Consider the following 23,662-nt stretch of genomic DNA (forward strand, 5'->3'; position numbering starts at 1 on the left):
AACATTACTACTGTGGTCCAGAAGACCAACTGCATGCAACAGTATATAGCCTGGCCAGGTAACTGGGAGCTATGACTGCAGGCTGTGCTACAGATCCCTCATTTCCCACAGCCCATTCAGTTTCTGTGATTTACTTCACTACTGCTCCTTAAAGATCATATCATTTGATTTAACCTACATGACCCTTGTAGGGTTAAGGGGGGGATGTCTTTTGTGTGGGGTTGTTTGTTTGCGGGAGGTTTTGTTTATTTCTTTTTATGGACAACTGTGCTAATGGATAATAGCTCCTCTGTCTCTCAACATCATCAAAGGAGTCAAAGGAAGTTCACATCTCCCCCCTGAAAGACTTGGTGATTCTCCCTCGTAATAAAATAAAGCATTTTATTTTAAATATGTAGTGATGACGATGTCTACATAGACTCAATATTCAATCCAAACATAGTTATCCAAGAGGACTTCTTTAGTTCAGTGAAATATGAAAAATTATTCATAGTTAAACAATAAACATTTAATTAAGCAGACTAAAATACTGCCAAGCATTCAGTGAAATTGATAACACTTCTAAGATTAAATGGTAACATTCTAAAACAAGTTCCTTCCAAAAGATAAAATACAAATGAAAAATATTTGTTAAGAGAAAGGACAGAAAGGTGTTCACTGCAAACATATATACAGTCATGAAATAAAGTCAGTGCTAATAATTTAGAAGTCAGACAAATCCAAATGTGAAAGTTAGGTAATTAGTAAAATCTTCACAAACAACTATAAAACTCTCTATACTTTCCCAAAAGAAATAGCCTCGGCCTACACAAGCAGATCTCTGAAAATAATAAAAACAAAGTAGTTAGCTGTGCATGGAAAGAAAACACAAAGAATGAAATGATCTTTGCCAGCGCAAAAAGGAAAGCGTCCAGAGTACTAATATCTGGAGAACAAAGTATTTGTATATGGAGAGCAAAGGATTGCTCAAGACTATCATAAAAACAGACCCAGTGCTCACATATTCATTATTTTTAAAGAAGTTGAATTACCCATTCCAGTAACAAAAGCACCCAAGCACTTGCCTACAGAAGATAAGTAAAGCTGTGGGGCAAAATAGGTGCAAAGTATCCAGAATAAAAGCAGCCAGCATTTACTTCATTACAAGTCATTAAGTCTGATCGGAAGGACTGATCTGAAATGTTGATCTGGTATTACAATGGGAATCCATCCTGTTCTGTACTACTGCTGGATCCTATACACTGCAAGATTGATCCTGTGACAGAAGATGGAAAACACAAGGATCATACCTTGGGTTTCACTCCCTTGGACAATTTATCCAAACCACACAAACTTAATCAATTTATATACATGTTGGTACAGCTAAAATTCCAGAAATCAAGAGATTGTATGTACGGTTTGAACTCAAATACAAGAGTCTAATGCTGAATTATGCAACTCTGTACATGCTTATCAATTTCCTTTCAGCTCGGTTAACTTTGGTAAAACCAGGGTAAAAGACAAGAACTTTTGTCCCCTGCTTTTCTAGCTTTCTTCTTCCTTCTTCCTCACAGCCACCCTATATCCTTTCAAATCAACACCCATTCTCCTGTCTGTCTCTCTCTGGTTGGCTAACCGTGATTGCCATGGATGTACTTCCACATTCTATCACTTTTTGCTTGCTCCAGACATATGCAGTAACAGGTAGAATTTTGTGATTCCTCTTCATCCTCTTCCATCAAACCGTGTAAGACTGCTAAACTACAGCACATCCACATTAAGGCTGGCAAACTACACAAATAAGAGTTGTGTGATGCAACAGCTGGGACACAGGTATTCCCATCAACACGCTTAGTGCATTCCAAGACCCCTGAACGTCACTTTTAGCGATCAAGTGCTGCACAGTGTGTACACAGGCACATTCACGTATCTCTCAGATTCTTACTTGACTGAACCAGTGATCTCACCACAATACGGAAACTTCCTGACATGGGGTCTGAAAACCTGTGCAAAGCTTCTGTGTGAAACCAACTGATCTAATGAGAGGGCAAAAGAGCCTTGAATTCTCAAATGTTCTTTGAAAAGGAAAAAATAAACCTGGAGCAAATTTTATATGCAGTCAGTTTATAGTCTATGGTGTAAACAGCCAGGAATACCTTCAAGTTAATGCGCTTTTCCTTCAGTACATTTTAAAAAAGAAAGCCTAGAAAACACAGAACCTGGCCAGGTTAACCTTGGTTTGTATTCACCATTGCACCAGCACGAACAAGTCTGAGTTCACGTATGCAAGAAGTCTGCTGGACCACCAAAGAGCAGAATTGCTAAAATTTCCAGATTATCAAAGAATTTTCTGAATTTCAATGGCAGTTGAACATTCTAAACGCATATATTCTTGCCCACATTCACACAAACTTCCATACGGATTTTGTCAAGTGGACATTCTTCTTACGATTTTATTAACTAGTACAGAGTAAATAGCTTTCTAAAGCCACCAGTAGAGAAGTTGTGTATCAAATCATCTGACTGTCCTACTCCATACAGCTATAATATGTTGTAATAATAAAATATCTAACCAGATATTTATGTAGGCAGCTTTAAGTTTCTTGCTGCTTCAATAATTCAAGAATCTGAACTGAGGAAAAATACCTTGAAAAATGGCATTTTTTCAACAATCAGTGTGGTTTTTACTCACATTTCATGGTCCACGGACAATTTAGTGATTGCTTCCTGCTAGCTGAAATGCACCAGAAGGAAGCTAAAACATAGGTATCACTTTCTTAGTCTTTTTCCAAATAAATGATTGTTGGAGCTGCTGCAAACACACTGTGTGATCAGTATGACCACTGTATTGGATTACAAAACACAAGGCAAAGCACGTAAGCAGTAGCCATCAAAAGAAAGAAAAAAGAATGTAACATTAAATACAGCAGATGAAAGTACAAATGAAAGGCTGAACACTTTTGTTTAGATAAGGAAGCAATGGAATTGGGACAACGTGTCTAACCTGTTCCAGGTGAAACAGTACATTAGCTATATCAAGGACTCTTTCCACAGTCTTCTCTGGATCTGAGGAATCTTCAGTCCTGTTTGGTAAATCTTTGTAAAGTGCCATCTGCCACCTAATGGCAGGATCCTCAAGCTGCAGGAGAAAGATTTCACATGTCACCAAGGCAAAATGATCCCAAGGTAGGGTCAAACAGTTTAATTAGTACGGAAACTGCTTCAAAGGACAACAGAAGCACTTTAGATGGCTAACCCGCACCTTTACATGGCTAACCCGTACAGTGGCCGTTACACTGACCGGGAGAACAAAACTAAAGACTGAGCTGTGCAATGTTTCTAGAGAGCTTCCAGAGGACTAAAAGTCTAATAATCATATAAAGAGCGAATGATTATGGGCCAACAAATAGCATTGGAACCAGCAATGAATATATTATTTGAGGAAAAGTAATGAATATGAGGCAGACAGGCATAACTTTGTACACTGACTTTCCAGTTATTAAACCAAACAACACTGAAATTGTTCCCCTACTAGTTGGGATTACTTAGTTTTCAGTCATGGAAATTAGTAGTATTAGTCTTATTTAAGCCTAGCTTTTTTCATTTTACCTTTTTTTTCAGTTTTTATAAAATCCTAATTTTACTGATTACTAGCTAAAAAATAAGAAGTTAATTTATGAAAAATGAAGTAAAGATGCATTTGCTTATTAGCCTACAAATTATAAAGAACTGTAGGAAGCAAAATGTTTTTTCTTATTTTATTCTTTACAATTCATTTTTTCCATTTCAGTGTTCTGTGATTCTCTGTTTTACCATTAGCAATCTCTTTTTTTGACCATTTTGTCTCCCCAGTGCTTCTGCTAATCGACACTGATGTTACACACCTTGCAACCATTTTTTTTTTGCCAATGACACTGAAGACAAATGCAACACGTAACCCATTTTACTGAGAGCTGTGGCCAGGGATCATTCCTGATTGTGCAGTTTAGGTTTAAGTCACACTGGCCTGGATTCCAGAGCATCTAGGAGCCTAAACCCTACAGATTCAAATACAGCTTAAACTCAGCACTTACTTTTCTAAATCATCTTTGTGGATCCAGATTTCAATTTGTGCCTAAGATGAGACAATAATGCTAACTGACCTCCACAAAACCTCTCATGATACACAGTTTACTGAAGTTCCAGGAATGATTATAAACTTACACAGTCGCTCAATAATAGCTTATTACAACCTAGAAAGCCACAATTGGCAGGCATTTCTTCCACCTTTCGGCTTTTCCATTTCTTAACAACTGTCACATCCACAGTCTTTGTGTGAGCATTTGACTTGATCATCATGAATGGATAGTCCACAAAAGACTTTTTAATCACAGGTGGAGATGTCTTTTGATCTGAGGACTCCTCACACTCTATCAAGGTACAGCTTTTTTGTATAGGTAGTTTTCTAAGGGTATGAGTAGTTGACATTTCAAGGTGTGAATTAGCATGGCTGGAAGAAGGTTTTGGTGACTTGAGCTTCATCCATGTCAAAATGAATGCAAGTTTCGTCATCAATTTCTTGAAATAAAAGGCTCGGTACTGAGTAACAGCATGCAGGCATGCAAGGAAAGGAAAGACAGAAACAGGGTGAAGACAAATGTAGACAAAAGTAGACAAATGCATGAAATAGACGCCACAACATTAATGACTAAAGATTCAGAAGGATGAGTCTCAAACAGTGCAGTTTTCCAAAAAGAAATCAATATAAATTACATTTTAGCTCTAACATAAATGACAGTATATGGTGTCTGTGAGAAGCAAAAGTGGTTACCAGAAAACACCATTTGAAGAAAGAATATTGCTGTGGTTGGAAGAAAACCAGCCTTTCCAAAAAGTGGAATTTTTCCTCTGTTTTGAAAGCCACCTTACACAAACACCATTATAACCAAGTTACATATTAATTCATAACATGAAATAATAATTTAAATTTATAAGGCCATTTGGTCTACATTCCTTTTATGTCTGACTCAGACGACAAAAGGCTAGTGTATGCTTATAGCACAATGGCATAATTTTTCTTAACAGGAAACATCATACTTGACTGTATCTGATGTATACTTGATTCAGTCACAACAGTGACTGTATACTAATGGCATCAGAGAATTACAGAATAAATTATATTATACTTTGTAAATAACTACTGAATTTAACTCTACACGTTATACTTAAATAATTAAGTTATACACTTAGGTTTAATGCAAACTCTAGAATGTGTCAGTGCTAAATGATTCATGGAAAGATATAGCTCAAGATGCTGAGAACAAACTACTTAGCAACAGATAACAAATCATAATAAAGACCATAAATACAGTAATAAATTGAAGTTTCAAAGTCCTGGAAATGCCATATTTTGTCTGTATTTGAGTTGACTACTTTTCACATACAGGTCAACACCAGAGCTGCTCAAAGCTAGTGAAGCAATATGTAGATAGCTATAAAATAAAGCTAGCTACAATAGCTATTTAGCTTTGTTAGCTATGTATTATGTGGTTCCCTTTCAGAATGCCATCTTCCACTCAGAATTAACTTTACAATTAGGAAGATCCAAAGTCACTGCTGAAAAGTTTACAAGTGGAAAATCTGTCAATGTGTACTTTGGATTAGTTAAGATTACTTCCTTATTGATTATCAAGGCACTGTGAAGTTTCATCAATATAAGAAATTTAAAAGTCCTTTTATTCTCATGTGTTATAAACAGAGGAGGTGGTATGTTGCTAAACAATAGCAAACTTTTAATTTAAGCAAAGGAAGTTTCTGAAGAGAAAACACAGTATTAAGAAGTATCATTACTCCAAAGCAACAAAGCAGTAACAGACAGAAATTTTCTAATAGCAGTATGCAGAATGCAACCCTAAACAAACAAAATAGAAACTGAAGTATTTAAAACAGGAGGACAATTGCTAAGCAGCAGCATGAAATGCCAGGCAAGACTTACAACTGCGTGGCTCACAAAACGACAATATACACGTACGGAAAATGTCAGAACAGAAATATCTATCTTCATCATTAAGAAAACATTAATGAAGTTCACACACAAATCACAACACAATTAGGATTTGTATGTTCATGGCATGCACATTGCTTAAGTACTGTTGCTCGTGAAGATCTTCATAAATGCTTTTTTCTTCCTAGTATTTTGCCTGTGTGGCTTTTTCTGCTTCTCAGTATATCACAATATTTGCTATATATGGATAAGTATTTCAAGATTTTTTTAGGATTTAACTGAATCTTTTGTTTTCAGCAGTAAACTTTTCTATGTGCAATCCCTATAACTTAAAGCTATTGGACTTTTATTTGTAATATTTTATGAAAAACATTAATTGTTAACTTTGCAAAAGTATGTATCTTCTGGTGAGCTCCCAGAAACCCCAACATCCACATAATCTTGCTTGACATTGTAGTGATATACAGAAAACATATGATGGGAGAAAATTAATCTTCAGATATTTTTCAGGAAGAACAATCCCATTACTAAGACACTTTAAAAAAAAAAAATATTGCCTTGCACCGATTTGCAGTGGAATCTAGACTTCTGGATAATTCTTAAAATACCCTTTCAGGAAAAAAAAAAGCCAGATTTCCGACTCACATGTTTATTCTCTTGTAACTACTTAATGAGCACAGAAAATACGAGTTAGTTTCTTCCCTGAGGTGAATAAAACCTGGGGTGGGGGGAGGAGGTAAAGGACAATCCTAAATAAAGTACCATCCATAGGTCTGCTTCCATCTTCCTTCAATAAAGCAGAAACGTAACATCATGTTATTACACTTCTGTATTATGGCTTCTTCTTTGCCATTATTTGAAGCATTATTAAAACAGTTCAACCACACTGGGCCATTTCAGGACTTTTTCCCTAGGGCTATTCAGCTGGCACTAATTGGAATTCAATAACAAAAATCTACTACTTTTTTCAAATACTTCTTTTTCCCTGGGCTGAAAAACAGGAACAAAACTGAGACAGTAGAAGTTTTTCACTTTGGAGTATGCCAAAGTGGCAGCTTCCATTTCCTTTGCACTTCAAACTGATACAAAGTAACTTTGAGCATTTTGCAGATTTTATCCCAAATAATAGAAGGTAGAATTAAACAGTGATAGACTTTGTTTCTATCTCCAATTTCACATTAATGGTGTGCACAGGCAGGGATTTAAGGGCCACATGTTATTGTATATAATGCATATATAAACACATTAAAAACCTAAAACCTTTAACAATTGGCATGAACAAGTTACTTGACAGAATAGAAAAAGAGACTACAAACTGTCCTAACGAACAAAGGCAGGTTTTCATTATATGCACCAGGAAATGAATTCAAAGGAAGAAAAATCGCATTTAAAAACTGCGTACAGATTACCTTGCCCTGGAGATGAAGATTACTACGGATGATATCTCGTACTTCATCTTCAGTATCTTTCTGTCAATAAATTACAAATCATATAAATTAGGAGTAAAAGACAATTAAGAAAAGATATCGTTTATATAAACGTCAGCTTTGGGCTTAGTTCAGATGATGAATAAAACTGAAAATATGGAAGATTGAGGAAAATCTCAGTGGCAAACCTTTTTGTTTCAGGGCAGAGCTAACCATACCCAAGCTCACAGGAACAAGTTCCGGGTGGTGTCATTCATATTTCTCCACAGTAACAGACTAAATGCAAGCCTGAATTAAGATTACTATTATATACATGTATACATACTTTAACCAAAGTTTGACCAAATGAAACCACTATCGTGAACACTACCTTCTCTGATTTGATTTTTGTTTCTTTTGGAGATCTTTTATAATTTATAAACATTCAGTTCACATGCCCAAAGGTCATATAACCCGCTAGGGTGTATAAAGTATCATTGCTTGTGAAAGGAATATATTACAAATTACAGTCACATTGCACTGTGAGTTTACTTATAGAAAAATCACTTTTAAAACAGTCTATCCCTACAGAAATTCTTGAATTCACATGACAGTGACCAAAAGGAATTAGTTATAATATGGGACATAGAAGACAGGAAACATCAAGTTCTTATTTGCATTTCCAAATTCAAGCTTCATAAAATATAACAAACACAATTTAGTATTAAAAATTAAGAGAGAAATAACTGTTTTAAGAATGTCATCTCTATTCATATAGTGATCATTTAGAAAATAAACATGTCCAAACTGAAATGCTTTATGCCCTGAAAATTAGAACAATATGTAGATTACTACCTACCATGGTCACCCACTGTGGTTTTATATAACAGAATTATAGTCTTGATTATTTGTGTCATGCCATAAGAATGAGCATGTAGGAAAATACTCCAGGAATTTCATTAGTAATGTATTTCTACCCTTGTGAAATGCAAAAGGAGCACGTACCATACTGAATCGATTTTTGGCCAGTGCAATTAGCTCTTGGTCTCCAGGAGCACAAATGTTTAAGCCAATGGGAAGTAATCTCTTCAGTGCTGCCACAATGAGAGAGGTCTGCATAGAGTACCGGTCACCTTTCCGCTTCATTTTCTTCCTTTCCTGGTCAGAAACTGCTGCCTGCAGCATAAAGCAAAGATGGGGAAAAAAAAATCCAATATTAAATAAAAGAATTGTACTAGCAACTTTCTACTTGTCTCTGGTTTGACAATTCCCTTACTACCTATACAGCCGCAAACCTATCCAATAGAACTGCTATTTTATCATTGCCAATATTTTGCACCAATATCTTGAAAGTCCACTGTGTTTCTCAAATGCCTGCATTTTGATTCTCAACCCAGTGTTTTCAACAGATATTGTTACCCCTGCCAAAACAAAACAAAAAAAAGAAAAAAAGAAAAAAAGAAAAAAAATAATAAAAAAAGTGCTTCTCTGGAGTCCTCCTGTCTCCTTGCCCTCCGCAAAGAGAAAAATATAAAAATCTTAAAATCTTTACACTACCTTCGACATCTTAGATTTGGTGTCACTGATAAGGAAAGACATGTTGTTGATTTCATTTTGTACCACAAAGTTCTGCTCTTCCCTTTTGAAATTCTGGAAATATATAGAAGATCTCAGTTAGAAGCACTTATGATAGATGAGGAATCTATCTAAACAAACCTTAAATAAAAATATAAATTAAACCGGAAATTTGTAAAAGCCACAAGATAAGACAAGGACAGAAAAAATTAATGGGTGATCAATAATGGCCTGGAATTCCAGCTTTATTTACATGACATAGCTCAGAGGGTTGTGTGTTTTGGGTTTTTTTTCTATGTTCGAGAGAAAGAACTGTTTCTCTGGCTATGAAAGAGCTATGATAAAAATCTCACTCCTCCTCCAATTCAATACAAACATATTGTCTGGATTTTCCCTTACTAGTAAATCATCCATTCCATTTTTTTCCCCATAATATATCCCACTACATCTGATACATAAACTTTAAATAAAAGACTGAACTTATGAATACACAAGTAATTTGATGATTCAGTAACTATCTACTGTGCAACCAGTTTCTGTGTACAGCGATGTTTATAATAAATCTTACAGTTAAATTCAGACACAAGTACACAAATAATGAGGCATCTTGTTTCCCAGACTTGAGAGATGTGAAGTTATGGCACTAAAGAAATTTAGTACAGACAAGAGTCGATACAGAAAGGCAATGCCTGAAAGTATTTAGTCTCTCTTGGTTTTTTCCTGCTTTTTGTTCCAGTACTCACATGAATCATGTTTTATTTTTTATTTCAGCACTATCAGTGATGGTGCCTGATTAGGTCTTAATGCAGACCTCTTGGCTCTTGCATATGAACCAGAGGAATCAGACTTGAGAAACAAGGGTAAATTTTGTAGAAGTAGAATTAAGAAGAAATCTTTAACTGGTAAAGTCTATGAAATATGAAATAGTATCATCTAGGAAAACAATACTTTGTTTGGAGAATTACTTGTAAGACATAGTTGCTACTTCCTTGCTCTTAGAACACTTACTGACTTTCCTTCATTCAGGCCAGCTACAGACTTAGGCTTAATAATTGAATTATATACCTTTAAGTTTTATTAAAGAAATACAAACCTACAAATACACTGCAACACAGATTAAGTGACTGTAAATAGAGCTGCACATTTCCCTCAGGAAAGCCTTGTTCCACTAGTTGTGTTAAGGACCTTTCCACACGATTTTTATCATAACTCTGCCAAGAGGCTCAAGCAGATAGACCGTACAATTTAGAAAAATGGACTTTGCTGAGACAACTAATTTAGTAGCCAGACTCCTGGTTATAAAAAGCCTTTGGGGGTGAAAATAGCTCATCAAAAAAAACCGGGAGGGGTAAGGACACAGACCTATATATATTAAAACAAAACAAAACAAAACAAAACAAAACAAATTAACAAAAAACCCAAACAAAACAAAACCCCACAACAAACAAACCAAAATTTATACGCAAAATATCTACAATCACTGTAAGGATACTACAAAACACCCATCACCTCCCCTAGCTACTCAGGCATTCCAAAAGTGTCAGAAAACTGGAAGTCATTATACCTTCCCATCTGCAGTTGCGCTTCTGTCATTAGATGTGTTTTCCCAAACACAGCCACTAAATAATTGATCTGTCTATACTAAGAAACCTAATTAAAATAAGTATTTACCAAGGAATTACTTACATGAGACTTTGACCAGTAAATGAAGACCTCAGCCACCATGCGGAACAATTCTTCTGCTTCAGGGTTGGGCTCTTTCAGCCATTTTGCCCTAAAATTTGGTAAAAGGGTGGAAATGCAGATGATCCTCACTGGCATCTGAAATCAGTTCTCAACATTTTACAAGGATACAAGCCAACAAAACCAAGCATGCACATTAATCCTAGGTCTAATCCAACAGATTTAGATTGCACCTTTTTTTTCAGTTTTCTTCTGAAAAAGACCCCAGCTCCTCCTGAAAGTCATAAAGCATCAGCTTGAGCAAGTTCAGAATTGGCAGTCTGAGTAAAAGCTATTTTAATTCAATGCTAGGCATATCAAGGGATAAGAGATGGTATGAATAAACAGGAAGATTTTGTAAGATTCATTGACCTATTCCTCTCCACATACCTGTTATAGTCCACAAATCTAATCAACAAAGGGTAGAAGGCATAGAGGTCCCGTGCCAAAGTGGTGAACTCATCTAGGATGAGCAGTTCAGCCTCCGACATGTCACCTCTGCCTTCTGCTCTTAGATGTTCTTCATCCGATACAACCACTGCTGCTTTTTTCTTTAGCTTATCCATCAGTGGCAGGAAGTGTGTCTTTAAGAGCTGTGGCTTCGCTTTGCTTATGATGGGCTGGGAAAACACTATTTAAGGCAATGAATATTATAATATATACCTGGCCACAAAATATAAATAAAAACTTTTACCTTTCACCTCTTTCTTGAATCTTATTTCTAGGCTACAGAGTAAAATCCTGCCCCCATTGAAATCAGCAGAAGTTTTGCAAGAATTAAATGTGGTCAGGATTTCACAGAGTCAGTTCAGTTTGTCACTATGAGGGCAGACGTAAAAACTTCACAGACTAAGCTTGCAAGATCATAAAACTTGAAATGCCTTTTTACTTGCATTCTGTCATCATGTTGGTATTTGTCCACATAATTCTATTCAGGAATGTAGAATTTGTTTAATGGTATGTTTGGGTGGATACATATATAGCTACATAATGCACATACAAGTTTTCTCAGCCACTGGCCCCTCTTTTGAGTCTTGCTTTTTAGCTTGAGCGAAACAGAACTGGAAAGCACACTCTAGTTATTTGCAAACCTACTGAAGGAGCCTGCCTGTATTTCTTATGCACATTAGGACACTGGAAGGCTTGTGTGTAGACAGAAACTGATTCAACCATCCATCAACCAGCCATTTGAGACTTGTTAAGCACAAGCTTTTTGCAAATCTACACATAAAAATGAATATGTAAATTAGGACTTCAACTGCGCCCATTAGTGCAAAACCATTTGTAACATATTCATTAGATTACAAAGAATTTTAGGTAGTTACCGCTTATCCTTAGAGTGCATTGCATTACTAACCCTCAAAAGACTAGGAATCCAGGCTGCTACCGTGAATGAAAATACTACTACAGTAAGTACTGAAAAGTCATAAGAAAGCCTAATTGTAAAACTGAATCCACAACACTGAAGTATGCTATATGATGAAAATGGGCTAAATAACTATAGTGCTTTAATTCAACATGCTGGAAAAAGTGTATGTGCATATTCTGGGGGAAAAGAAATAATCTAATGTACTTTTTATACTACTTATTAAGAGATTAAAACATATTTCTTACATTGCTCTTTCTTTATACTTAGTATTTCTGTTCATCAAGATCTGTTTTGTTTAAAAACATAAAAATATAAGTGTTTTTCTACTCCAGCTTTAACAGGGTAAATACAGACTCATTCAGAGTATGTGTGCATATATGTACACATTCTGAATAGATACACATATGCTTGTTTATTTATTTATTCATTTTTACATCTTACCTGCTAATCTCTTCATCCAGGCACCTTCGTCGATACCAAGGTTATTATAGATGATTTTCAATATGTTACCCAACAGAGTGTTCATGTGCTCTGACGTCAAGGCTGTGCAGCACATTTCAGCCTTGTCAGGGTTGTTTTCTGGCCCATGCTCCCACCAGTGTGACATGTAACTGCATAGCATAGGCAGTATGACTTCCATGATATGTGGCATTTGTGTGTAACGAATACCAGACTCTGCCAGTTCCACAATTTCTTCCATTAGCTTCACCAAGGAAGGAATATTTGGGCAAACCTCTTCTACACTAGTAGGCAAATTGAGAACTATTGAAAAAAAATAATCCAAAAATCAATAAACTAAGTCACAGAGGAAAAATAATTGTTTACAATTGTTATTCTGTACAACTTCTATTTACATTTATGCCTTCTGATCCAAGGAAAAAGAACCAAACACAACAATAAAATCAGGTACTTTCATACCATTAAGAAATAAACTGCTTATCTGTCAGCTTCAATAATAAAAATTTCTATAATAAAAATAATTCCTACATGGAAGCTTCTACAGTGTAATTATTTTGGAATGAATTCAGAGATATCAGATGCAGATTGCTACATTCAAAATAAAGCTTAAGTTTTAGAATTTCTTCCAATGTAAACTTTGCAGTTGAGAAAGCAAATTGATAGAATGAAGCATCTCTCCACAACACATTAGACAAGACCTGGAATGTTATTGGAAGAAAAAAAAAATCATTGTCTGACATAAGAAGTAGAGCATATTCTGAGAAGCTGACTTCTGGAGGTGGATTTCTGATTTTAAGTGTTTACTCATCAAGTTATTTGAATTATCAGTTCCTTCCTCTGAAAAGGTATTGCGGTCACCTTTATTTTTGGAGGCAGTTTCTTTCATCTACAAATGAATATCTGGAAGCACAACTATTAGGCTCTTGAATATCTAACATCCTGACATACACATACAATGAGATATACAGATATTTATATATTGAAAATTTAGCCTGCCATTTGTGAATCTAACTGTTTGTACCAACACAGCCTAAGGCTAGTCTTTTTCCAAAAAAAGTCTCCTCTCTTATTTAGACAAATACTTTTTACTTAGGCAGAGCAGTCTCCTTAAAACTTAATGCAGTTTTGGAAAATAAATTCAAATTTCTGTTAAAAATCAATGAAAATATAGCTGACTTTTTTCTAGATGTATTAAAATAGCTAGAATATATATGGTAAGTAAGCATGGCTGTTGATATTTTAAACATAAGACAGTCCAGCTCTTTGAAGACTAAATCTAATATGCTTCCTTTTTTAAAAATAAAAGTGAAGTTGTAAAATGGATCCCATTATAAACTGGCATCTTATACATTATCATCTATATGTATTTGTGATATAATTCACAATTAGCGTATATGCAGAGTTCAGGCATTTCTATTGTAACTTCTTGTTTATTTATGGTAGGAACAAGTAGCGCATATGACCTTATTCAACAACTATGGCTTGGCATAGGAGAAATCAAGAGTTACAGAATGGAACAAAAAGGTATATGTGAAGTAAAAATACATAGTCTTACTGCAAAGTAACATTACGTACTGTCTCGTATTTCAAATAAAGAAAAAATAATTTACATACTACCCTGCAGAGTATTTACTTTCTAAGGGTATATTCTCTGCTTAATACAGGCAAAGGTATTTTGCTCTAACTGCAAGTATGTATATTTTAGGGACCCAATACTGCATATTAAAACGGAGAAAGTAAAGTTACTGATCAGAATACATCATTTTATCATCTAATATATAATATCTGAGCTATTAAAAATGTGCAAAGTCCCTTCAGCAAATTGATTCCAAAGTGGTCTTTTGAGAGGAGTATCTCAAAATTAAAACATTGTTATCTCTAGAAATGTAAAATAACCCATTTTACCGGACTTAGGCCATTGATTTAGGAAAGAAATACAACCAAGATATTACAAGAAAATTCTTGGACTATAAAATGTATCCAGAAATACATGTATTAAGGGAAGCAACATTTAAGTGAAAACTGTGTTTTCATAACCACCATGTGAGCTTCTGGAAATACCTGCTCTGTCTCTCGCATTCTTGGTATTGTAAATCGAGTAGATATTATGTTTGTTCAAATGAGTTTCCAAAAAAGCCACTGGAAAGGCACCTGAGAAAGCAGCCAAGCATTCTCCTAGTGCTGATCGTTGCCTGTGAATTAACAAACATCGTTAAGTATACACATCTTTGATGACCGACTACACCTTGGAGTAGTTGTGTACCAGCCTTACTTTTATTCTAACATAAGCTCATCTCAAAGAGACAAGCCACTACATTATTAGGATCATCAACACAATAGGTAACAAAAATTGAAGTCTAGCAGCCCTCTGCTAATATATGAATGAAACGTTAAGACATAAAATGTCAAAAGTGGCCTACTTAGCTGAGAGCAAACGAGGAGCATGCAGGGAAAACCCAAAGTCATCTAAACAATGCCTTCTGTTCTATTACTTTCCTCTCAGCTTTACTGACTTTGTAATCTCTACTATTAAGAAAAAGAAACTAAATAGACCAAGAGACCAAATACAAAACTATCATTTTATTTGAGTGATATAATTTCCTTTTTCTGAGAAACAGTACTTATCAGACCCTGGTCTAGCATGAAAGTCAAGTTCTTCAGAGAGTGGAAAGTTACTTCTACAGGTGAATAACTCTGAAAGTTTTGCACAAAAACATTGCTCTAATCTCTTCAAGTATACAGCAACATTTACTTGATAATTAAAATTGCTTAAGTATGTCAAAATTGTAAAAAGCTTGTCCCTGGGAAGAAAAAAATGATCCCCTGTCACTTCATTTGGGTCCTTGTGGGGAAATTAAAAACAATTCTTTCAGATTCCCAATTCAGTTGATCAGAGCAGATTTTAGACATGCAGAAGATCCTTAGCTGCTAAAGCTGAGCCACACAGATGACAGAAATCCAGAAGTCCCATGAACTTCTGAGTAAAAAAAAAAGCCTCCAAACTGATCTTGTGATTTAACAAGATTCATCTTCAGTCTATAATTGATCTCATTTTTAGGAACTTATATTCTTTTTAGATTTAACTCATTAAACTTGATTTTGTTAAATCTCACTTCATTCCCATATTACTTTTCCTGTTGGCTCTTTCTTCCTTTTTTCCTTTTCATTAGGTCTTCATAAGCAAAACATACATCCATGACGTATACCTACAAAGAGCAAGCTACATGCTCTTCACTTGTGATAATGGTTGTAGACAGCCATACACAAAAATTATCTCTTACAGTGACATATTTTTCTTAACTACACACCCCACATCATTTATTTGCTTAATATCCAAACCATTTAATTTTATATCCCTTAAAAAATTAATGAGACCTGCTATTCCACAGATGTGTATTTTGTTACTTACAAACACTGGTCCTCATCTTTCTTCATAATGTTTCCTATGCTACTGCCACCCAGCAAGCAAGGATATGTCATGGGGCTGGTCTGGAGTTATGCACATGTTGATTTGCTAGACAGTGCACAGATATATGAACTTCCTAGATTATTGCTGCCAGTATCTGAAATGATGAGTTCTGTTTAGCCTTCCCTCAGAACTGTGCTAATCACTATAGGGCAACTATTCAGTTTTAGGAACTGAACTATCTAGGTACTTCTATTATTTTGGCCAAATGTGATTTACACAGACCAAATGTAACTTGGAGGGAGCTTAGCAGCTACACAGTTGCGCAAAAAAGCAATTATAAAGCCTCATTTCCCTGGGTAATTGAGCTTGAAAAGAAGTAGTGTTCTACGAGTGACAAATTCAATTAAATTCAGGGTAATGAGAAGAAATATACATCATAATTAAGCAATATATAAGGAAAAATTATAACAATAGATGAGCTGAATGACGTATTTTTACAATTCCTCAGTCGAACCTCAGATCAAGTGATGTTTATTGTAAAGTCAGATAATTTTATTTGTAATTTTCGATTAAGAAATATATTTTGACAAACATATAATGCAACATTTTAAGTGTATCATAGTAAATGCAGCTGCATTCCACTTAACATCTGAGCACCTTTTTTCTCTCAAGATATCTTTCCAACAGCAACCTTTTCCTATATTCATTTCTGGACTGCGTACTCATGAAGCTAAATATAAACACAAATAGAGGAACACTTTTTCTTCTTACCGCTCTACATAGATACTCTTGCTGGTTCCCAGAGCATATAAACTGGCCAATATTCTGTAACAGGAAACCTGAACATCTTCCACTGAAGAGAAGAAGAAAATGATAGGTATAAAGAGGTTTTCTTTGCAATACATTTCTGTAGAATTAAAATACATTTCTTTTGACAATAACTGAATAATATTAAGCTATCCAAGTCAATAAACAGAAATCACTCTCCAAATACAAAAACTCTTCTGACCACTGAATGCCATAGATTTTACTCAAAACTTCCATTTAGTTCAATACCAAGCTACCAGCTAAGACAGTAAACACATTTCACTTGTGCACCAACTTCCTGAAATTAATGGCATACTAACTCTTTACAGATAACATCTAATTGTATAATCTGAGAATCTATTACTTTAATAGTTATAAAAAAATGTGTCAATGAATATTTTCTAATTTGTAGCACTTAAGAAAAGTTTCATGGCAAACCAAATAAAGTGCTGAAAGTAAAAAAAAATATTATTAGGGAACAAATCCATTTACAAATGTAACACCACTGTATAAAACCTATTACAAAAGAAAGGTAATCCTGTTGAACAGGTATTTAATTCTTTCAATCACAGTCTATATTTTTTAGAATTTAGGTACAGATACCAGTTAATAGCATGTACTTAATTTACACTTCAGACTGGCAAAAGGATTAAAATAAACAATCCTTTAGTTCTTATGAATACTTCACCAAAGCATGTTTTGAAATTATCAAATGGTTCAGTTACAAAAACGTGAGAATAATCTTAACATCTGCTTGAAAAAATGCTTTTGCAATGTAATCTGCAGTGGTAGTGTAACAACAGTGTCAATACCATCAATAAGGACAACACTCCCATTCCTTCCCTATGTATTTTTTCTAGTCTCTCCCACAGTGCTAATGGCTTCCCCCAATATGCAATGAAATATTGGGAGTAAAACAGAACTAAGACTTAAGGGGCTGGAAGAGCCTACATGATAGTGCATCAAAGCTACATAGCATGGCTCTTTACTATACTGTGATTTTAGTTTGGATCATCTTGGAGTTGAGTTTTTTTTGTGTAATAGGAGTAACCTCGGGTACACTGACCCACCATGATCACACAATCACACTATGGAGCACTCCGTACATGCAGCAATACTCTTAGGTACGAGGTCAGGATACTTGTAATCAGAGTAATACAAATAAGATAATTTTATTCTTAACAAGATGTAAAGATAAGTTGTGTGTAAGAAAAAGTAGCCTTTCCAACTATGTTCTAGACAAAATAAGCAGGCACAATTCTTTCTCAGTTTATGAATTCTAAATTTGGTGTTTCACACCAGTGTGATGTATGTAGAATAGCTGATTAAGAATACCAATTTAAGTAATCAAGTATTGAAGGCTAATTATTAAGTTCCAAAACATGGAATATTAGAGATCAAAAGTTATACAAGGCATGAACATGTTGATGCCTGAAAAAGTGGCTTATGATGTGAACCCCACAGATGACTGTTTCTGGATACTGTCACAGACTCCTGAATTTTACGGGAATAATTTAATAAGAAAAGTGGATGTTTGTATCTCGTCACATTCAAATCCATCAACACAACTCCAAATTTTCAAAAACACTTCTCTTAATGCTTTTCTGTATGATACTTTTCCAGATTCTAAAAAGAGAAAAAATGTAATTTGTATTCTTTTCTTCCAGGTCCTTCTCTCAGTTATCTCCATAACTGAGTTAGCTATACAGAGCAGAATTGCCTCCTTTAGTGTGGTCTGGACAGCAGAATTCCTGTGAAGTTCCTAAAAATACATAAAATTAAAGTTTTGTGTTGCAGACTGCAAAATATCATCTTGCAGAGACTGGGTTTGGGAAAATAAAGGACACTGAATGTGCCATAATCAGAATCTCTACAGAAATCTCATATACAGTCTCATACACATTCCCTTCTGTGGTGCCTGAATTCTTCAGGAGCTCCTTCTGCTTCTCCTTAGGACCTAAGATGCACCCACCCAGATTCCCCACTAACTGAAACTGAGCCAAGGTGCATGTAGGACGGAATAACTTCATTCTCGTAGTATAACTTCATTTATGGAGAGCAAAGACAAAGAAAGTCACAGTAAATTTCTGGTAAAGTTAGAAACAAAATGAAGACTTCTGATGGTCTAATCACAGCCACATCTGCTTTAATATTTATACAAATTGCACTAAAACCAGCAGACTGTGCTAGGTCGATTACAGCAAATGTTTGATTAAATCAATGACAACTTTGTCAAAATTACATAGGATTTGTCCTCTAATAGAACTGAGAGTCTGGTAATGCTTACTACATGGAAGTACAGATATTTTAGTGGCATGGCACTTCTAAATAATACGCACATATCAGATCTTCCCCAAACTGGTGCTGTCCAATATGCTCAAATAATGAAGATAGCACTGGCAGGAGAGCAACTGTGGTATAATTAATGATTTGTGTGACTCCCTTTGGCTGGTTTCTGCTGTGTGTAAACTGGCCTTGCTTAAGATTTTCCATTGTTTTCTCCAGATCCTCAGCAGCATTGTCCAAAAATGCTCTCAATGCCATCTTAACAGATTCCAGACCAGTTTTCATCACAGTCCTGTATATAGCATGCAAAAGGAATGAAAAAGAATATTCTATTAGACAAGCATGGAATAAAGCCTAGTCTTGGCATATATGAAGTAGATAATAAAGATCTGAAGACAAATCTTTCATCTTTTGATATTGTAAAATCTTCTCATAGCAGAACAACCTACTGAAAAACAATTCATAGGTATCCTGCAGAACACAAGGATATTTTATCTGGTTTCCCATTGTGAAAATAAAGTCCTTTTAAATTTATAAATTAAGTGATTCATTTGCCTTCAGAGGGCAAAATAAAAACACTGAACAAAAGAGAAGAAGAATGAGTAAGTCTTCAATTTATGACCTTTAGGAAGAGAAGAACTATCTCAATCTAGAACTCAGAAAGTCTTCCCAGCCTTAACAGTCATATTTCTGCCTCCAGAATAAGGGCAACAGAAAGATATGAGTAAAACAGCCAAATGTGTTTAAATTAATTAATTATTTAATTAAAAAAATTAATTGATTACATAACTATAACACCAAAATCAGTTATGTAATGATATAATCCAGGAGAATTATCTTATATGTTTTAACTATCTCAATTACAGAGACTCTTTGTTTGATGAAAGTATCCATTTAGGCATGTGTGAAATAAATCCAGGTGAAATTCTTTTGTAAATTGAGTAACAGCCCAGGCTTTTTGTTTATTTGTTTTACAAAGTGAATATATACAGTTTCAATAGCAGTATTTTCGAACTTTCATGTAACCTCCATGAATCCCTTAATCCCCTCCTGGAGCTATTTTTACATCTCTACCATGAGCTGAATTGCTGACCTCCACCTGTATCTGTATTTCATCTGTATGCCTGCATACAGCACAGATAATTTATGACAAAAAACCTGAGATATTACAACCTAAAGGATTACCATGCAGCAGCTGAGTCGTATTAATCAACCACGATCATGCCTCTACCCCATAGAAAATGGAAAGTAAAATCTGTTCATTTAAGCCACTGAGCAGATACTGAGAAAAATTGCTATCTGCAGGTAACCCAGTCGAGTCTTTGAGAGTAAATGGCAAGTGAAAAAAAGTTATATTAAATTACCACGGAGGTAGTTTAAATTGCCATGTTTTGTTTCACAACTGCAAAGATCTAGAAGTCAGCAATCAGCACAGATAGTTGCCTGTACAGTTAATGGAAAGCAACATATTATCCCCCAATATTTCAAGACTGTCTTATCCATGAACCTCACAATGGCTCAGGCAGCTCAGTTTGACTTAGAAGTACCACTGTATTCGATGTAAAGGGTTTGGGGTTTTTTTGTTCAAATCAGAACATGAATTAACTTTGCAATGAAGACACTCTATGAGACCGATTTACTGCATTCTATGTGCATTTAAATCCTGAATTTTCTGATTAAGCAGTATAGGCAAAAGAATAAAATATTTCTAATGTCATTGTAGTTTTGGGATGGTGACAGGGTTAAAGCCAAACGAACTAACAGCCAGCAGGTCCTGGACACCACTAATCTAAACTGAAGTTGAGAGTGTAACTTGCAAATATTGTCCTGCTAACCCCTAGTAATTAACCTACTTTGCATTGGGAATTCTCTTCAGTACTACATCTTCTTGAGTTTTGAAATTCTGTAGTCTTACACAGGTAGCCCAAGTCTGACTGCACATTAATTTTTTTTAAGTGATTTTCTTCATACTTTAGAAATTATATTCAGTATTACCTCGCATCCAAGGTCTGGCCCAGTATGTGAAGACAGTTGACTATTGAAGTTGCATCATTTCCTAAACAGGGAGGAAAATTATCCACCAATTAAGCTGAGCATACTGTATAGCATACCTACACTCTGCTAACTGTATCTTTGGTTTTAAAGAGAAAACAACACAGCAGAAGCGCAATTGAACTTCTGCATAATTTTAATATTCAAGTTAAAAACATGCAGTTTGTTGTCTTAGCCTTGTTTACACAAATGCAGTAACTACAGGCAGTAAAGCATCTCTCATCAAATAGCTGAGGCAGTCAAGACGGAAGCATTTAAATGTGGGGTTAATTAGAGCTGCAGTGTATTGTCTGGTTTTCATTTAAATTCTATAAATTTTGCTTTAATTGATTCAAGTTTATCTGAGCATTTATCTTCCTCCTCTCACTAACATAAAAGCTATTAACTTTCACAAGCTTCTATTGCAGGAAGAGACCGTTTATATAAAATGTCATCAAAAAGATTAGCTCACCGGTGTTACCAATAGGCTGCAGCCATTTATAGCAGGATCAGGTGTGGCTCACATGAGTAACAGTCTCTGACATAATATGCATCTCCCATAATCAATTCCTTTTCTCACGGTTATGTATGTAAAAAGAGAACTTACACACAACATGCCTTGTATGCATATGTACATCTCAAGATGATGCCATGTACAAGCCACCTCTAAGTACACTTTTTAAATCCGGGACAGACTTAGGCTACCCAAATTTGACCCACAGTTTATTTAGTGAATATATATTTTTTAATCTAAACCTCTGCAAATATGAAAATACATTTTCTTTCTTCTCTCTATATTTAAAGTTTCTCCATTAAGAAAAAAGAAGAAACAAATTGACTGTTTAAGATAAAACAGAATTCTGAAAATACTGTCATATGCATACAGTGTACTACACTTTCTCACTGGTGGTTATTTCAACTTGAAAATATAGGCAAACATAGAACTAAAATTAGTAACTGTTTAACTGAAAAAGAGATTTAAAAAGATAAATTGCAAGGAAGGAGTGGGAGGTTTATTGTAGCACTGAGAATGTTGTTCTGTGCTATGAGATTAGGAGGTATTTTTGTGGTGTTCATCCACAGTAGATTAAACAAACCTGCACTTGAAGCACAGCTGCTATGGCTGCCCCTAGCCAGGCAGCCCCACCCTCCCTTTTGCACTAGCACTGGTGGTCATGCAACGATATAGCGAGCAGATGAGAAAGCTGAAGTGACCTAAAAAAAATCCTACCAAAAAACCACCACAAAAGCATAAGTTTTTTGTCAGCACGTGTTTTTTTCCCTTACTATTTTACTGCTCTGGTGATATGAATGCCAGTGCTGATGAAGAGAGTGCAGGACTGTGCTAATGTCAGCAGGGATGGAGGGAAATACTCAAAGCAACTCAGACTTAGACAGCGGATTAGACTGTCATGAAATAGTATCTTAACTTTTGTCGTGCTGATGTATGTACGCTGCATGCTACAGAGCTGCATAGAGATGCTGAGTCCAATTGCCTGAAAAATTTACATTGGCAATCTTTATACCATGTAGACACATTTCAAGAGCCATATATTTATCAGGAATCAGGTATTTTGTATGCTGCAACCAGACGGAAGAGTCAGAAACTCATCTAGGTATTCTGAAAACTAGACAAGCTTTAGGCATATCCAGTAGCAGATGCTGCAGTGTGGTTGGTTCCACAGAGTAGGGTATGAGAGCAGAATTCAGTGACCATGATAAATGCAGCCCCCTTCCATCTAAACTGATTGATATACTAATGTTTGGCCAGTTTTCTCCCTGTAACACTAAAAATAGACTTTCAAAATTATCATGAAACTTCTTTTCTCAAATGTGTCCTTCAGGCAGGATTTGTCACAGGATCTTAGAAAATGCCATTTGTTATGAAAGACAGGTTTAGTTTCAGTGGAAATTCTGCATCTTACTTTTGTTCAATGTCATGTATTTAGTTGTTTTCACTGTTTCTAAGACAAAAACCCACACTAAAAAGGTATTTTTTAATATTTTACCTTCAAATGCCACAGTTAAAACTCAAAAAAAATATATCCTTTTCATCTGAATATTTCTAGAATCACTTTGCTTCCAACCTGAGGTCAGAAGGCCGTCTTTTTCTTAAACTGAGTTATGAAACCTAAAATGAAGGGTCTTCTAATGCAACTAATTTTATTACTATTGCCAATATCACACAGAGTACATATGCACCTTCATTAAATTAAAAATCTTTTTTTTAATAAATTAAAAATGTTCTTTATTTTCAGAAGCCTGAAAACTAGGTACAAAACACTCTGATGTAGGAAATCAATGTGCAGTGTATAAAATTCCGTTACATCATGAAAGGGGAGCCGGTGACAAGTACAATTCAATAGGATAAAAACTGAAACAAGACCTGTTCCTTAAATGAACTCTTCACACAACTCAAAACAATGGAGGCTGAACATACGCAAATACTAAACCACATGAGTTCAAGAGGTTTTAAGGCTGAAAGTATCCCAGGAGCGAATATATAAATATTAGGTTGATGGCTGGATCACCGTCAGCATGCATTGCCAATGCAGTTGATCCCATGAACTGCACAACTGAGTTGCAGCCCTACACAAAATAATACAGCTTTCTAAAATATCAGGAGGGAACGACTG

General features: G+C 35.3%; 1 protein-coding gene across 1 annotated transcript in view; it reads right to left on the reverse strand.

Moving 5' to 3' along the window:
- The window catches only part of RYR2 (ryanodine receptor 2), a 434,064-nt gene that overhangs the window by 79,247 nt on the left and 331,155 nt on the right, over positions 1-23,662 (reverse strand). Inside the window, exons 64-74 of the mRNA XM_075089806.1 lie at positions 20,991-21,051; positions 19,049-19,287; positions 16,674-16,755; positions 14,555-14,685; positions 12,476-12,796; positions 11,056-11,296; positions 10,630-10,717; positions 8,926-9,018; positions 8,374-8,544; positions 7,372-7,431; positions 2,984-3,118 (exon numbers count right to left, since the gene is read on the reverse strand). Coding sequence (XP_074945907.1) covers positions 2,984-3,118; positions 7,372-7,431; positions 8,374-8,544; positions 8,926-9,018; positions 10,630-10,717; positions 11,056-11,296; positions 12,476-12,796; positions 14,555-14,685; positions 16,674-16,755; positions 19,049-19,287; positions 20,991-21,051 — 1,622 coding nt within the window. The remainder of the gene's footprint in view (positions 1-2,983; positions 3,119-7,371; positions 7,432-8,373; positions 8,545-8,925; positions 9,019-10,629; positions 10,718-11,055; positions 11,297-12,475; positions 12,797-14,554; positions 14,686-16,673; positions 16,756-19,048; positions 19,288-20,990; positions 21,052-23,662) is intronic.

The sequence above is a fragment of the Phalacrocorax aristotelis genome, chromosome 3 (assembly GCF_949628215.1).
Source record: "Phalacrocorax aristotelis chromosome 3, bGulAri2.1, whole genome shotgun sequence".
Taxonomy (NCBI): Eukaryota; Metazoa; Chordata; class Aves; order Suliformes; family Phalacrocoracidae; genus Phalacrocorax; species Phalacrocorax aristotelis.